Source organism: Cebus imitator, unplaced genomic scaffold, assembly GCF_001604975.1.
Source record: "Cebus imitator isolate Cc_AM_T3 unplaced genomic scaffold, Cebus_imitator-1.0 Scaffold496, whole genome shotgun sequence".
Classification (NCBI taxonomy): Eukaryota; Metazoa; Chordata; class Mammalia; order Primates; family Cebidae; genus Cebus; species Cebus imitator.
Genome location: NW_016107811.1, coordinates 325733 through 342066, shown reverse-complemented (window position 1 = coordinate 342066; position 16334 = coordinate 325733). Strand labels below are relative to the sequence as shown.

The 16334-nt window shown below is 47.9% G+C and overlaps 1 protein-coding gene across 1 annotated transcript in view; it reads left to right on the top strand.

Moving 5' to 3' along the window:
* NOX5 (NADPH oxidase 5) overlaps nucleotides 1–12968 on the top strand; it is a 22852-nt gene extending 9884 nt beyond the window's left edge. Inside the window, 8 exon segments of the mRNA XM_017513597.2 lie at nucleotides 2093–2196; nucleotides 3764–3915; nucleotides 7399–7525; nucleotides 7527–7592; nucleotides 8797–9025; nucleotides 11018–11189; nucleotides 11440–11618; nucleotides 12708–12968. Coding sequence (XP_017369086.1) covers nucleotides 2093–2196; nucleotides 3764–3915; nucleotides 7399–7525; nucleotides 7527–7592; nucleotides 8797–9025; nucleotides 11018–11189; nucleotides 11440–11618; nucleotides 12708–12947 — 1269 coding nt within the window. The 3' untranslated portion in view covers nucleotides 12948–12968.
* The last annotated feature ends 3366 nt before the right edge of the window (nucleotides 12969–16334 follow it).

The window sequence follows — 16334 nt, the reverse complement described above, 5'->3', positions numbered from 1 at the left end:
TTCACATGTCTTATAGTTGTAAAAAATAATGCAGACAGATCTAGTTAAGTGTACTCTTTCCCCATTTCACCCAAATGGTAGTATTTAGAGTACAATATAACAGCCAAAATATAGATATTGGTACAAGATACAGAACATCACCATCATCATAAAAATGATGTTGCCGCTTTCTTGCTACACCACTTCACCACTTCCTGTCTAACCACTGGTAATCACTATTCTGTTCTCCATTTCCATAATTTTGTCATTTCAAGAATGCCACATGAATTGCATCATATAGTACATAATCTTTTGGGATTGATTTTTTTTCCACTTAGCTTAATTCTCTGGAGATTTATCAAGGTTTTTGCACGTATCAATTCATTCCTTGTTACTGCTGAGTGGTACTCCGTAGTTTAACCATTTACCTGTTTAAGAATGTATGGGTTGTTTCTGTATCTTGGCTATTAGAAAAGAAAAGCTGCATAAACACTGATTTACAGGTGTTTGTGTGAACATAAGTTTTCGTTTCTCTGGGATAAATGCCCAGGAGTGCCATTGTTGTGTTGTATGGCAGTTGCATATTCAGTTTTATAAGAAACTGCCCACTCTTTTCCAGAGTGGCTGTACCATTTAACATAATCACCAGCAATGTATGAGTTTCTGTGAAACCTCACCAGTATTTGGTGTTATCACTATCATTTAACATGTATTTATTTTCAGGTGTACAATTCAATGGTTTTTAGTATATTCACAAAGTTGCATGACCATCATATCGAATTCCAGAACATTTCATCACCTCTCCAAACAACTCTTTAGCCATTAGCAATTACTCCCCATTCCTTTGTCTTCCAGCCTCTGGCAACGACTGGTAATAATGTTCTGTCTCTATGGATTTACCTTTTCCAGACATTTAATGTAATGCAATCATACAATATGTATTCTTTTATGACTGGCTTCTTTCACTTAGCATAATATTTTCAAAGTTCATCTGTAGTGTAGCATATGTCTACTATTTATGTAGATATGATTACTTTTTATGACTAATATTTCATTGAATAGATATTCATTTTGTATATGAATTCATCAGTTGATGGGCATTTGAGTTGTTCCCACTTTTTGGCTATTAGGAATAATGTGGCTGTGAACATTTATGAACACATTTTGTGTGGACACGTGTTTTATAGCAAGATGTGGAAATTCTGGGTCATATGGTAACTTTACGTGTAACTTTTTCAGGAACTACCCAACTGTTTTCCAAAGGGGCTGAATCACTTCACATTCCTACTAGCAATGTATGATGGGTTCAGTTTTCCACGTCCTCCCTGACATTTGTCATCTTCTGTCTTTTTTATTACTGTCTATCATAGGACAGACAGCCCAGCTGTAAGGGCTTTAGACAGCCAATACCCTGGTGACATCATAAAAGACAACCTGGGCCTGGAGAGTTAAGACCTGAGGGCTGAATCCTGGCTTGGTCGGTCTTGTGCTACAAGCATTTAAGCAGAGCGTGGAGGCTTTGGGGCAGAACGAAAGGAAACACTGGACTTGAATTTGAAGTCTCTGTCTCCAACTTGCTGAATACATTTAGTTAAGTTACTTAACTGGTCTGTGACTATTTCTTCTCTGCAAAATGTCCTGGCCCACCAGGCTGTCGGAGACACCAAAGGAAGTAGTGATGGTGGGAAATATTTGGAAAGCAGTAAAGATCTGCATAAATGCAAGGTGGAAAAGTCACTGTTATCGTGGTGTGAATGCAGTCACAGCGTCACTGCTGTCATGGTGTGAATGCAGTCACAGCGTCACTGCTGTCATGGTGTGAATGCAGTCACAGCACGCCATTCTCTGACCAATCCCCACAGTCCATCTCACTGGGGCCCTGTCATTTCAGAACCTAAACAGAAGCAAGCCTGGGCCAGTCACCCCTGGATAAGAGGAAGAGACTGAGGCTTAGGGAGGAGGAGAGACGGCTGTGGGAAGCTCCAATCCACAGCCAGAGCTGATCGACCTGATTCAACTCACAGAGGCCCAGGGCCCTAGTTAGAGCAAGGCGGAGGCCCTGGGACCACCATGAGACCTCACAAGCCCATAAACCCTTTCCTTTGCCTCCCAGCACTGTGAGTGGCTCCGGTGGGTGACTCAGCAGTTTAAGACCATTGCAGGAGAAGGTGGGGAGATCAGCCTGCAAGAATTCAAAACAGCTTTGTGTGTGAAAGAGGCAGGTGTTGGCCCACGGTGGAAGCCCTGCATTGATCATTATGTGCCCTGGTTCTCAGGGCATAGCCCTTACAAGGAGGGAAAGGGAGCTCCCTGGGGTTCCCGAGGTCTCCACCTTGTAGCAGAGCTGGTGGGCTGTTTCTAGCACGCTCCCATTCCTCTTAGTAGCTATGGCCTCCTGGGGTCTTCGAAAAAACACATGAAGTTGTAAATCAGCAGCTTGTCAAATCTTAAGCAATATGATTAACCCCCATTTCCACTAGGCTTATGGGCAGAGCTGATGCCCTGACTTAGGCTTCCTTCCGAGATAAGCTTGTTAATGGTCTACACCTGTTAACACGCTGTCTGCTGTGACACACGGTTCCCAGTCCTCTGGGCCCCACAGCGACCCTGCCCACCCCACACAGCCTGCATGCCCTGACCCACAGAGGAGACATCAGCGGAGACGCGAGGACTGGAACCTGAAACGCCAGCCTCTCCCAGCTGTCCTCGGGACTCGCATCGAATGCTGTCCTAGTCCTTGACAGACACTAGCTAATAAGCATCTGAATGCCCTGCTTGAATCAGAAGGACCCTCCCCTGCTGGTCCTGGGGATACTGCTCAGAACTCTAACTCCATGCCTCCCCTCACAACAAATATGGGGAAGGAAAAAAATCCCATTCTCCCTAATGAGATTGTCCCATCCAAATGGGAGGCTATAAAACATCTTAAGACAAAGAGCATTCGGGAGGGTAGAGTGATAAAGGTACTACCCAGGGATCCTGGAGACGAAGAAGAAAGCCCAGGGAGGGTTATCAGTCTACGGCGGACTTCAGCCTATACCTCATACTAGTGAGCCCCTCATAGTTTTATTAAGTCAGACACTATAGCCCCACAGGGTCCTTCCCTTGCCGTGAGGGGAGCCTCCCAGGACACAGCATCTCTAGGACACTCATCCAATCCTGTCTTCTTAATTTCTGTGCTCCCAATGTCTAACACCAGGCCTGGCAGGTAAAGGCTACACAGCGCAAGACTGCTCAGTGAATGAATGAGGGAATTGGTGATTAAGAACAAGACTAAAGTATAAAACATAGGCAGCCTTACAAACAAACTAAAGAAAGGGCTTAGACCTTCCAGTGGAATCTGTAAGTCCTTCCCAGATTCACTCATCCCTTGGGCTCGCCCCAAGTGGGGTGATACAGGGCTGGAAGGAGCCCACAGGAGGACCCCCTGTCTGACCCTTTCCCGTGTTGGTTAAGGAATCACCCAGAGGCCTGGACTGCAAGGCTGATGGGGGTGATTGTATGTAGGGGGCAGACAGCCCATGCAAATTACAAAGCCCAGTGTCAGAAGGGGGCCTGAAGCCCAAATCAAGCCCATGCTCACTGCAGGGATCAGAGCAGGCCTTCCACTGAGCAGATCACGATGGGTGTTCAGGCACCTGAGTCCTGCCTGAATACTGCCACGCCGTGGTGCACCCCCTTGCCACCCCTTGCTACCTTTCCACACACAGGAAGACAGTGAACAAATTCGAAGCCCAGGCCCTGCGGCCACAGTTGTGCCTGTCTTCCACCCTCCTCGCCGACTGTCCTTCTTTGCAGAGAGATTCTTTGCCCTATTTTACTCCGATGGAAGTGGCACCATCACCCTCCAGGAGCTGCAGGACGCACTGACCCTGCTCATCCATGGCAGCCCCATGGACAAACTCAAATTCCTCTTCCAGGTGCATGACATCGATGGTAAGGGCTCTTCCTGGGTGTGGGCTGGGGTGGGGAGAGCAGTGGGGGGCCTCAGTGAGAACCGGCCATTTCACCTCGTTAGGCCTGGAGGTGCCACCCGGGCCTGCCATGCCCAGCCTGGGACTGGTTTCTCCAGGTGAGGCTGACACTTCATTCCCTCACATCTCTTCCCCCATCCCTGTCCCTCTGTCTGATCCCTGCCCGCTTTCTGGGGCAGCGGGAGAAAAGGGGGACTCTGGCACAGGAGACAAATGCCTTCTATTCAACTTACCAGAGGCCAGAACCTTCTTTTGTTCTTTTTTATGTTTGAAAAAAAAAATCTCTGTCGCTTTTTCCTTTTCATCATAATATAAGCTCACCATGAACATTTTAGACAGTACGGAGTGGTATAAAGAACACAAAAATCCCCCGTAACATTTTGCTATGTTGCCTTCTAACTGGTGGCACATACACACTCCACTCACCTTTTTTCTTTTTAACAAAATGGGATTATATTATATGTACTGCGATTTTTCACTTTTAAAATGTCAGCATTTTGAAATGTAAAAATATATTGCTTTACAGTATCATTTTTATTGTGGTAAAATATAAAAATTGCCATTTTTTTTTTTTTTTTTTTGAGACTGAGTCTTGTTCTGTAGCCCTTAGGCTGGAGCTCAGTGGCGCAATCGCTGCTCACTGCAACCTCCGCCTCCTGGGTTCCAGCGATTCTCCTGCCTCAGCTTCCTGAGTAGCTGGTATTACAGGAGTGTGCCACCAGGCCTGGCTAATTTTTATTTTTAGTAGGGATGGGGTTTTGCCGTGTTGGCCTGGCTGGTCTCAAACTCCTAACTTGAGGTGATCCACCCACCTCAGCCTCCCAAAATGCTGGAATTACAGGTGTGAGCCACCGCACCCAGCCAAAATGTGCCACCTTAACCATTTTTAAGCATACAGTTCAATGGCATTAAACACATTCACATTCCTGTGCAACATCACCACCCTCCATCTGCAGAAGCTTTTCGTCCTTCCACTGAAACTCTGTGCCCACTGAACACTGATCCCCCATTCCTCCTCCCCTAGTCCCTGGCCACCACCATTCTATGAATATTTTCTCTCTCTAAGAATCCGATTTCTCGAGGCACCTCATCTAAGTGGGATTATACAATATTTGTCATTTTGTATATGGCTTATGTAACTTGAGTGTCCTCAAGCTTCATCTGTATCATAGCAAGTGACAGAATTTTATGCCTTTTTAAGGCTGTGTAATATTCCATTGTGGGTATGTGCCATATTTTGTTTATCCACTCACCAATTAGTGGACATTTGAGCTGTTTCTACCTTTTAACTATTGTGATCAATGCTTCTATGAACATTGGTGCACAAATATCTGAGTCCCTGCTTTCAGTTCTTCTGGGTATATATCCGGAAGGTGAATTGCTGGATGACATGGTAATTCTATTTTAATTTTTTGAGGAACTGCCATACTGTTTTCCACAGTGGCTGCATTATTTCACATTCCTACCAGTAATGTGCTCCAAGTTCTCCACATTCTTGCTAACACTTGCTATTTTCTGCCTTTTTTTTTTTTTTTTTTTTTTTTTTTTTTTTTTTTTTTGAGATGGAATCTTGTTCTGTCGCCCAGGCTGGAGTGCAGTGGTACAATCTTGGCTCATCACAGCCTCCGCCTCCCAGGTTCAAGCAATTCTCCTGCCTCAGCCTCCTAAGTAGCTGGGACTACAGGTGCCCACCACCACGTCCAGCTAATTTTTATATTTTTAGTAGAGATGGGGTTTCACCATGTTAGCTGGGCTGGTCCCAAATTCCTGACCTCAGGTGATCTGCCTGCCTTGGACTCCCAAAGTGCTAGGATCACAGATGTGAGCCACTGTGCCCAGCTTTATATTCTGCTTTTTGATGATAGCCATCCTAATGGATGTGAAGTGGTGACTCACTGTACTTACGGTGCCATTTTTAGTGGCTGCATTATACTCCACTGTGTGTGTCATGCAGCACAGACTCTAAGGACAAGCTACCTAAGTTCAAATCTCAGTTCCATCACTTATGTGAACTTAGGCAAGTTGCTTAACTTCTCTGTACCTCAATTTATTTATCAAATGGGAGTTATGATAATAATTGTTCATACTCATAGGGTTGAAATGAAGGTTAAATTAGTTAACTTATGAGCAACGGGAGCCATCACAGGGTGTTGAGCAAGGGATTCACAGGGATGGACCTGCATTCTGAAAAGTTTTTCTTCAGCAATGTTCACTTTGCTGCCCTGGTGCAGGAGGGCAGAAAACAGGTAGCTGGCTTCACCCAGCAATGGGATTTTCTGAGAGTCAGTGGAATCAAAGGTTAGAGGGACAAGGAAGAGGAATGTGTGCATGAGAATTGTGAAGGAGAACCCTGGATTTGAAATTGACCAACAGAGAGATGAAGGCAGATAGAAGAGGCCGTGAAGGGGCCAGGGAGGGACTGGTCCTCCAGATGAGTACAGAAACCTGCTGCCATCATGGCTCTTGACTAGGAAAGCAGAACAGGAGGTGCATGGAGCTGTGACTGGGGAGTAGTATAACATACTCTAATAGATTCTGCATTGTAATGGGATTACGGACTTCAGCTTGGGCCGGAATGATGATCACAACACCGGTGAGAATTTCCATTTATATGCAACGGCCTTCTTCCAGATACTGCATTTGGTGTTTTGCAATTATCTAGTGTCCTCGAACCAGTTCTGAGAGGGAAGAATGATTCCTCTCATTTTAGAGACTAGCAAAGTGAGGTCCATGACCCCATCGGACTTAGAACCCACTACCGCAGAGTGAAGGAGAGGCAGGAGCAGGGTGCCACACTGGGTGTGTCCATATCCAAAGCAGGCCAAGAAGCCATTAATCATGGACTCTGCTGCTCAGGAAGAATAAGATGCATACAGAAAAATCTCATCTCTGTTGGTAGTTTTGGCTTCCTTATCCCATCATTTCCCACCACCCATGTTTACATCAGGCCACACCCTGGGCTGGAATGCCCAGCTGTGGCCCTCTGAAGACAGCAGGATAAACACTGCATCTGCTCCAAGTTGAACAAGGCACACTCCCTCAGCACGAACCCGCATGCAGTGTGCCTCTGGATAATTGAGACTGTGGGCACACAGCCCCTTACAGATTAAGTAAGCAGAAATATTTTTCTGGGCAGTTGGTCTTGGAAGTTGAGCAGTACTTAGGAAGCTACAGACTCTGTAGACAGACGTCCACTGAAGCCAAAGATTATTCTATACCCGTGGGGAGGCATCCATCGCTGTTGAGACAGGCAGTTGGGCACCGTGGAAGGTTTCTGAGCATGGTTTATACCCCTAAGGAGAACTGATTGGCAAAAAGCCGGAGGTGGGTAAACAGAAGAGGCCCACCGCTTCCTGCAGTGTGTGTGCATGACAGGGGGCGTCTGCAGGTACAGAGTGGGGTGCTAGGGCAGGCCACCACTCGGCTTCATCCCTACTCGGGACAGGCAGCGGCTCCATTGACCCGGACGAGGTGCGCACCGTGCTGCAGTCGTGCCTGCGCGAAAGCGCCCTGTCGCTGCCCGACGAGAAGCTGGACCAGCTGATGCCGGCGCTGTTGAGTGGGCAGACACCGACAGCAGCTCCGGGACAAGCTGCGGCGCTTCCCCGGAGTCATGGAGAACCTGACCATCTCTCGGGCATTGGCACCGTCCGCGAGACTCCCGGCCAAAATGTGGCAGGAACTCACCGCGGATCCGCCCCGCCGCTGCTCCTCCCCAGTTCAGCCCGCTCTTGGGTGCCCCGCAGGGCAGCGGTCCTCATTGCCTTCATTTCCCGCAGTGTCTCTGCAGAATCCACTCACGGTATGAGGCACCTACTGTGTGCTGAGCACTTTTGCATATACCAGTGCATTTTATAGCAATGCTCATTTTACAAAAGGAAATTACTTCGCCTGAAGTAAGCTGCCTAGGATCACACAAATACTTAACAAAGGTAGTTATTTACGTAATCAATGTTTGAGCAGCTCCTGTGAACCACACACTGTTCTGAATAATGCAGTGAATGAGGTCCCCCCCCTGCTGGGGCCCCATTCCAGACGGAGAGGCATGTCATTCACACCAATGAACAAACACACAAACTAGAGAAGCACAGAATTAATACGTGCTGTGGAGAAAATAAGAGTGTAACAACAAGACCCAAGACTCCAGGCTCTGAATAGAGCCGGTTTTGTAGTTAATTCTTCCTGTGTATTAACTATTAACTTTTTTCTTTTTTTTTTTTTGAGACGGAGTGTCACTCTGATGCCCAGGCCGGAGTACAGTGGCATGATCTAGGCTCACTGCAATCTCCGCCTCCCAGGTTCAAGCGATTCTCCTGCCTCAGCCTCCTGAGTAGCTCGCATTACAGGCGCCCACCACCACAGCCAGCTAGTTTTTGTATTTTTAGTAGAGATGGGCTTTCACCATGTTGGCCAGACTGGTCTCGAACTCCTGACCTTAAGTGATCCGTTCGCCTCAGCCTCCCAAAGTGTTGGATTACAGACGTGAGCCACCGTGCTGGGCCCCTGTGTATTAACTTACTTGGGGTTTACTTACCAAAACATATCTCAGATTCTTCCATCCTTTTCTGTTAACTGTTTTAACATTGGAAAGTAAAGAGAAGTAATTAAAAAAAAAAAATAGCCGTGGTTGTGACATCCAGCACTCTGGAGTCCCCTTTCAGCTCCACGGAGCTGGGCAACTGTGACCAAGTCACTTGACCTCTCTATTTCCTGGTGTGAAGGAAGCCGGCCTGCTTGCCAGACTTGGTCGACCACAGCTGGAGAGGGTCTTTAGGTTCAGACACGCGTGGTCCCCACCCCACCGCGCCCCTCTGAGCGGAGCCCGCCTCCCTTGCAGCGCTACCCACTGGCTGACGCCCCCCGCCTCCCGCCCACACCCCCGCCGGCCGCACCCGCTGACTCGAGCCTACTGGCACAACCACCGCAGCCAGCTGCTCTGCCTGGCCGCCTACGCAGGCCTCCACATGCTGCTCTTTGCACTGGCGGCAAGCGCGCACTGGGACCTCGGCACCAGCGTCATTGTGGCCAAGGGCTGAGGCCAGTGCCTCAACTTCGACTGCAGCGTCATCGCGGTAGACTGTGCCAGCACAGGCGGGGAAGCAAGCAGGGGCTCCAAGGAGGGCTCCTCCTAGGCAGAGCGACACACAGAGGACATCTGAAATGCCAGTGCAGGGTGGCACCTTAGAAATCAGCTGGGCCAACGCCCAGAGGTGGTGGATGCCACCCAGAGAGGGACAGCAGCTTGTCCACAGTCACACAGCCAGTAGGTAATAACATAACTGGCATTTTTGTGCACTATGCATCAGGAACGTGCTGAGTAGGCTCCATTTGATCTTCACAACTCCCCTCTGGTGGAGTCCTGTGCAGGTCCACCTTCAAGAGGAAACCCTGCAAGAGGCCTTGAATACCAGATCATGGAGTTGGCATGTGGTTCTCTGACTTGCAGATGAGGTCTCTAAGAGGTGGTTTTTAACCCAGATACAATGGACCTCAGGATCTCAGCTCATTGCAACCTCTGCCTTCTGGGTTCAAGCAATTCTCCTGCTTCAGCCTCCTGAGTACTGGGATTATAGGCGACCACCACCACACAGATAATTTTTATGTATTTAGTAGAGATGGGGTTTCATTATATTGGCCAGGCTGGTCTTGAACTCCTGACCTCATGATCTGCCCACCTTGGCCTCCCAAAGTGCTGGGCTTACAAGCATGAGCCACTCCACTTGGCCTCTAAGAGTTTTTAATCACACAACTACTCCCATTAAAACAAAGGCCCTTTTGTGATTATCTCCATGCCCTATTATCATTAGCTAATAGACTTAAAGGCACAAAGTAACTAACTAAAGCGGAAGATTCATCATTGACGAGCAGGAATGCCCACCTCTAGCTCAGATATGCTTCTAGATATCAGCTTCTTGTTAAAGTGGGTTTTGTGAGTTTTGTTTTACATTTATTTTTATTATTTTTAATTGTTAATTTTAATTTTTGTGGGCACATAGTAGGTGTATATATTTATGGGCTACATGGGATGTTTTGATACATACAATGTGTAATAATCACATCTTGTAAAATGGGGTACCCATTCCTAGAGTGGGATTTGCATTAACAGTGTAACCAGCTGACAAAGAGTTCATTCCAGGGGTGGGAGGCGTGTGACTTATTTTCTTGGTCACTTCCTCTTGCATTATCAACACAACTGTCAATCTGTGGTTTCTCTGCCGGGAAACTTATAAAGCTACTTGTCCTTCCTGTGAGGGGTAGTTAGCTGAGTTTCGGTAACGCCAAATACCGGAACCTGCAAGTCCACATCCTTGGCACGCATAAATATACTGAAGGCAAATGAGCAATGAGAGGACCCTGGTCAACACTCTGCATTTAGGAAAGTCTGCTCCTCCTCCAAGGCACCTCGAGAACTAATGTGGCACACACCCATCTGACATAGGGACCAAATGAAGGCACCAAGTCCACAGAGATATTTTATTTATTTAATTTATTCTATCTATCTATCTATCTATCTATCTAAGACAGGGTCTCTGTCTTTCACCCAGGCTGGAGTGCATAGCTCACTGTAACCTCAAACGCCTGGGCTCAAGCAATCCTGGGCTCAAGCATTCCTCCTGCCTCAGCCTCCTAAGTAGCTAGGACTACAGGAGCATGCCGCCATGTCCAGCTAATTAAAAAAATTTTTTTCTATAGAGACAAGGGTCTTGCTGTGTTGCCCAGGCTGGTCTCAAACTCCTAGGCTCCAGTGATCCTCCTGTCTCAGCCTTCCAAAGTGCTGGGATTACTGGAGTGAGCCACTGTGCCTGGCCTGTATATTAAATATTAGTAAAAGTATAGGTGTTTCTCATGTGTTTAGATAAAAATTAATACAAATAGACATTCTGTAACTTTCTCTTCCCACCCCAATTCTGGAGACTCTCCTCTGGAGACCCCAGCTGTGAACCAGGGAAGCAGCAGGCATGGGGGCAGGGGAGTTTGGTGCGTGTCCTGTTCAGAAAGCACAGTTAGCTCAGGAGGCTGCAGGAGATGGCTGGGAAAAGCGGACAAGGCAGACAGAGAGTGAGGTGGGGCTCTCTGCCACTCTGCTGATGCTCAGACGCTGCCTCGCCTGGCTGCGGGCCACGTGGCTGGCTCAAGTCCTACCACTGGACCAGAACATCCAGTTCCACCAGCTCATGGGCTACGTGGTGGTGGGGCTATCTCTTGTGCACACCGTGGCTCTCATTGTGAACTTTGGTGAGTGATCCGGGGCAGAGTTGGGTTGGGGAGAACTTGGAGCAGCTCCAAGCCCAGAATACAGGGCCCAGGCACCCTGAGTGCCCTGCCTGCTCAAAGGTGAGAGAAGGGGTGCCCTGGATAAACCAATGCTCTGGACAAAAGTTTCTGCCTGTGCTAGCATCTGATGGTACAGGGTGGGGATCCCAAGGGAAGGTGGAGTGGGAAGAGCTGGTCTTGCAGTCATTCAGATTTCTGGGCTTGTTTCCAGCACTCCAGGCTCAGGCAGAGGACAGCCCTTTCCAGCTCTGGGAGCTGCTGCTCACCAGGAGGCCTTGAATTGGCTGGGTGCACGGCTCAGCCTCCATGACAGGTGTCGCTCTGCTGTTGCTGCTCCTCCTCATGTTCACCTGCTCCAGCTCGGGCATCCGCAGGAGTGGCCACTTTGAGGTGCTCCGGTCCCTGCCCTTTTGCTTCCCCCAAGGCCAGGGTTCTACCTTCATTTCTTTCTGTGTCCCTTCTACTTTACTCCAGAGCCCAGGAAAGTCCCAAGCTGGTCTGCGTGTTATCTGCATGTGATTTAGGGCCTGCTGCTGGGTTCTGCCACTGGACTGTAGTTTGTGTCTGCCAAATGTAGATGTTTTGCTCTGGGAGTGTCTGCCTTTCTGCTGGCTTATCCCTTTAACCTATTTGGGTTAAGTTGGACTTGAAACAGCACAGGGAGGGGAAGAAACACAGGCTCGGCAGGTTTTGAATCCCCACTCCCCTGCTTACTGGTCACTCCACCTTTCCAAGCCTCAGTTTTCTCATCTGTAAAATGGAGGTGTAATCCTCAATGTTATTTTAGGAATTATTGGCGATAATTCATGTAAAACCACTAACTACATACCTAGCATGTAGGTGCTCTGAAAATGTCAGTTCCATCTTTGCTTCCATCTCTCCAGCTTCCTCAAGATGCAGAAAGTCACAGACGATTTGGTTTGGAGACCTTGACAGTCTCCTGGCCTAGGCACATCAGAAATAGACATATATGAATACCTACTGTGGGCCAGCAACAAGCCTTTGAAGTAGGAATCAGAAGCCTCATTTGACCGATGAGGAATCTGACATTCAGAAAAGTAATAAAATTGGCTAAGATTCCATAGCTTTAGAAGGTGCCACAATTGTCTTCCACTATTTCTTCTCCACTCCCAGGAAGCCATTGCTGCCTTTTCTTCCTTCCTTCTGAGAATGGGTCAGGGGATCGGGATATTGATGCTCATAATCCCTGTGGGGGCACTCCACTCTGCCCAGAACCTCCCAGGCAGATATTTCAGATGTTTGCCTCTGGGATCAGAAATCTTCCCTCAAAGGCTCCCTTGGCCAAGCCCTCGGAAAAAGAATCTTCCCAACCCCAACCTCTCACCCAACCCCATCCCCAGGAGAGAGTCAAGGCTCTGGGCACTGTCCTGGCTTTGAGGGTAACCCTGAGTCCTGTCTCTGTCCCACCCCCGAGGCCTTGAGCTCTGGAAGTTTACTGCCCCCACCCCCACCCCACAGGCTTTCTGTTGGATTCACCTGTCCCACCTCCTCGTGTGGGTTCTGCTCATCCATCATGGGCCCAGCTTCTGGAAGTGGCTGCTGGTTCCTGGAATCTTGTTTTTCCTGGAGAAAGCCATCGGGCTGGCAGTGTCCCGCATGGCAGCCGTGCGCATCGTGGGAGTCAACCTCCTCCCCTCCAAGGTACAGAGGGTGGGTGGCGGAGGCCTTTTTCACCCCAAGAGACAGTTGGTGGGGTAGAACAGTTGGGTACCCTGTCAGACCCCCAAGGAAATAGGAAATAGTGTAGCTGCAGTCCTACTGCTAAGGAGGAGACAAGCAAAATGTAACACGCAGTCCGGCCCTCCAGGAGGGAGGCTTTGGGAAGGTGAATGACAGGGCAGGCAATACACCTCTAAAATCCAGATTTCGGGAGAGCGTTCTCCTTCAGCTCAGTAAGCATCACTCAGTAGTGCCTACAGGGCGCCAGGCCCTGAACTAGGTTACAGAGACACAGAGAAGGTCTGCACTGTCCTGCTTTCTAGGGGAGCCAGGCCTCTCATTACAGTGCAGGGCTGTGTTGCTGAAAGAAGTAGAATGCCCGGCGGCATTAAACCCTTTGTCTTTGGGAGGTCCGGGAAGGCTTCAGAATGAGGGAGAAGATGCCATATCAGGGTTTTGAGGGATGAATAGGAGTTTGTTGGATAGAGAAGATAAGGAAGGGTATTGCTGGCAGAAGGAACAGCACGTTAAAGACACAGAGTTGTGAAAGGGTATGCTGCGCTTGGGGGACCACAGGTGATTTGACATAGCTTGGGCCAAGTTGCCAGGAAGAAGCCAGAGAGGTAAGCAAGGCCTGATCCTGAAGGGCCTTCTGAGCTGGGAGACCCACCCTGCAGGCCATGGGGAACCCCTGAGCATGCTGGGAGGAGATGCTGGTATTAAGCTGGGACCATTAATATTCTAGTTAGATTTCTTTAGTGCTCTGTGGAAGGTGGCTTGGAGGGGGCTTGTGGTGAGCTTCTTGCAAATGCAAAGATAAGAGTTCATGAGGGCAGTGGCCATGGGATGGAGGAAGGTGGACATCACAGAAAGACTCAAGAAGTAACTGCCTATGTTTTGGGGCTACAGAGAGGATGGAGTCTAGGATGTCTCGCAGGTGTCTGAGTTGTGCCATCTATGGAGAAAGGGAAGGCAGTTCTAGGCGGGCTTGGCTCTGGACACACTGAGTTGGAGGACCTGGGAGGCTGAAGGATGACGCTGTGCTGTGTGTCTAGGCCGTGGCATCCAACAGCCTCAGCTGCACTCAAATCCCACAGTTTCTTACCCGGTGGCCCTGGGAAGTTACTTGACCTCTCTGAGCCTCCGCTTCTCATCCCTAAAGTGGAGAGAAATTAATATCTGTCTCATAGAGTTGCTGTGAGGTCTACAGCCTGGCCAGCATGGTGAAACCCCATCTCTACTAAAAAAATACAAACATGCCGGGCACGGTGGCTCACGCTTGTAATCCCAGCACTTTGGGAGGCCGAGGCGGGTGGATCATGAGGTCAAGAGATCGAGACCATCCTGGTCAACATGGTGAAACCCCGTCTCTACTAAAAATACAAAAAATTAGCTGNGCCTGCGATTTTCATTTTTCAGAATTTTGATTTTCAGAATTTTTGATGTCAGGGATTTTAGACTTTAGCGATTTTGATATTTTGGGATCTCGACATTTAGAATTAGGGCATTCAAGATTCAGTCTTTTGGCTCATGTCATGGCTCACACCTATAATCCCAACACTTCAAGCAGGATCTCCTGAGACCAGGAGTGAGACCAGCCTGGGCAAAACAGTGAGACCCTGTTTCTATTAAATATATGATTATGTCTTTCAGGATTATGATCCAAACCTCTATGGATAGTCCATATAGGGAGGAACTACAGCCTCCTGCCAAAAGGCAACACCAACATGCCAGCAGATCCTCTAGCCGCGGTCAAGCCTTCAGATGACTACAGTCTTAACCAACATTTAAACTGCACCCCGGCCAGGTGTGGTGGCTCACACTTGTAATCCCAGCACTTTGGGAGGATGAGGCAGCCAGCTCACCTGAGCTCAGGAGTTCGAGACCACCCTGGCCAATGTGATGAAACCCTCTCTCTACTAAAAATATAAAAATTAGTCAGGTATGGTAGTGCGCACCTTTAATTCCAGCTACTCAGGAAGCTGAGGCATGAGAATCATTTGCAACTGGGAGGCAGAGGTTGCAGTGAGTCAAGATGGCACTACTGCACTTGAGCCTGGGTGACAGATTGAGACTTTGTCTCAAATGAATAATTAAAAATAAACTGCAACCTCTTGAGAGACCTCAGGTTAGAACTGCCAAACTAAGCCATTCCTTAAATTCCTGACTACAGAAATCACAAGGTAACATTTGTTACTTTTTTAGTACCCTAAATTTGGGGGATAATTTGTTATACAGAAAAATATACAAAGGTAAGAGTGCCATTCAAAGGTCAAGATAAGAACATGAAGCTTGCCGAGCATGGTGGCTCGCACCTGTAATCCCAGCACTTTGGAAGGCCCAGGCGGGCAGATTGCCTGAGCTCAGGAGTTCTCGACCAACCCAGGCAACACAGTGAAACCTCGTCTCTATTAAAAAAAAAAAAAAAAGAAAGAATATGAAACTTTCATTACTATGGTTTCAGATTCCACAGTGCATCTAACCTTAAAGAAGGTAATACTTGTCAAGTTTTCATGTAGTACCAAAGAATATCAACAATTATCTGGCCAGGTGCAGTGGCACATGCCTGTAATCCCAGCACTTTGAGAAGCCAAGGCAGGCGGACAACTTGAGGTCAGGAGTTCAAGACAAGTCTGGCCAACATGGTGAAACCCTGTCCTACTAAAAATACAAAAATTAGCAGGGCCTGGTGTTGGGCACCTTTAATTCCAGCTACTTGGTAGGCTGAGGCAGGAGAATCACTTGAACCCGGGAGATAGAGGTTGCAGTGAGCCAAGATCACACCACTGCACTCCAGCCTGCAACAGAGTGAGACACTGTCTCAAATAAATAAATAAATAAATAAATAAATAAATAAATAAATAAAAGTCAACATTGTGATAATACGCATTAATGCAGTCAAGTTTCTGACACCCAAGGCAGCAGAAGAAACGTCGTTCCGGCTCTGAGAGAGACCAGTTTGGCTTCTGTATTTGTTCTCTCTGGGCCAACTGGATGGTGCCCACCAACACTGAGGGCAGATCTTCCCAACCTAGTGCACTAGGATTCACACGTTAATCTTCTCTGGAAACATCCTCATAGTCACACTCAAAATAACACTTTACCAGGTTCCAGGGTATTCCTTACCAGTCAAGTTGACACCTAAAAGTAAGTCCGCCCTTTGTCAACTTGGCACCCAACACATCTACTTAAACCATACTTAATTTCCAAATAAAGACAATAACAAAGTAATAGTTCCACCTAACATCATGCAACTAATATAATGCAACTATCCTATGGACAACTGAAAATTCACTAATTCCTTGCCTAGAATTTAGCTTTTGCGATTTTCATTTTTTTTTTGAGACGGAGTTTCGCTCTTGTTACCCAGGCTGGAGTGCAATGGCGCAATCTCGGCTCACCGCAACCTCCGCCTCCTGGGTTCAG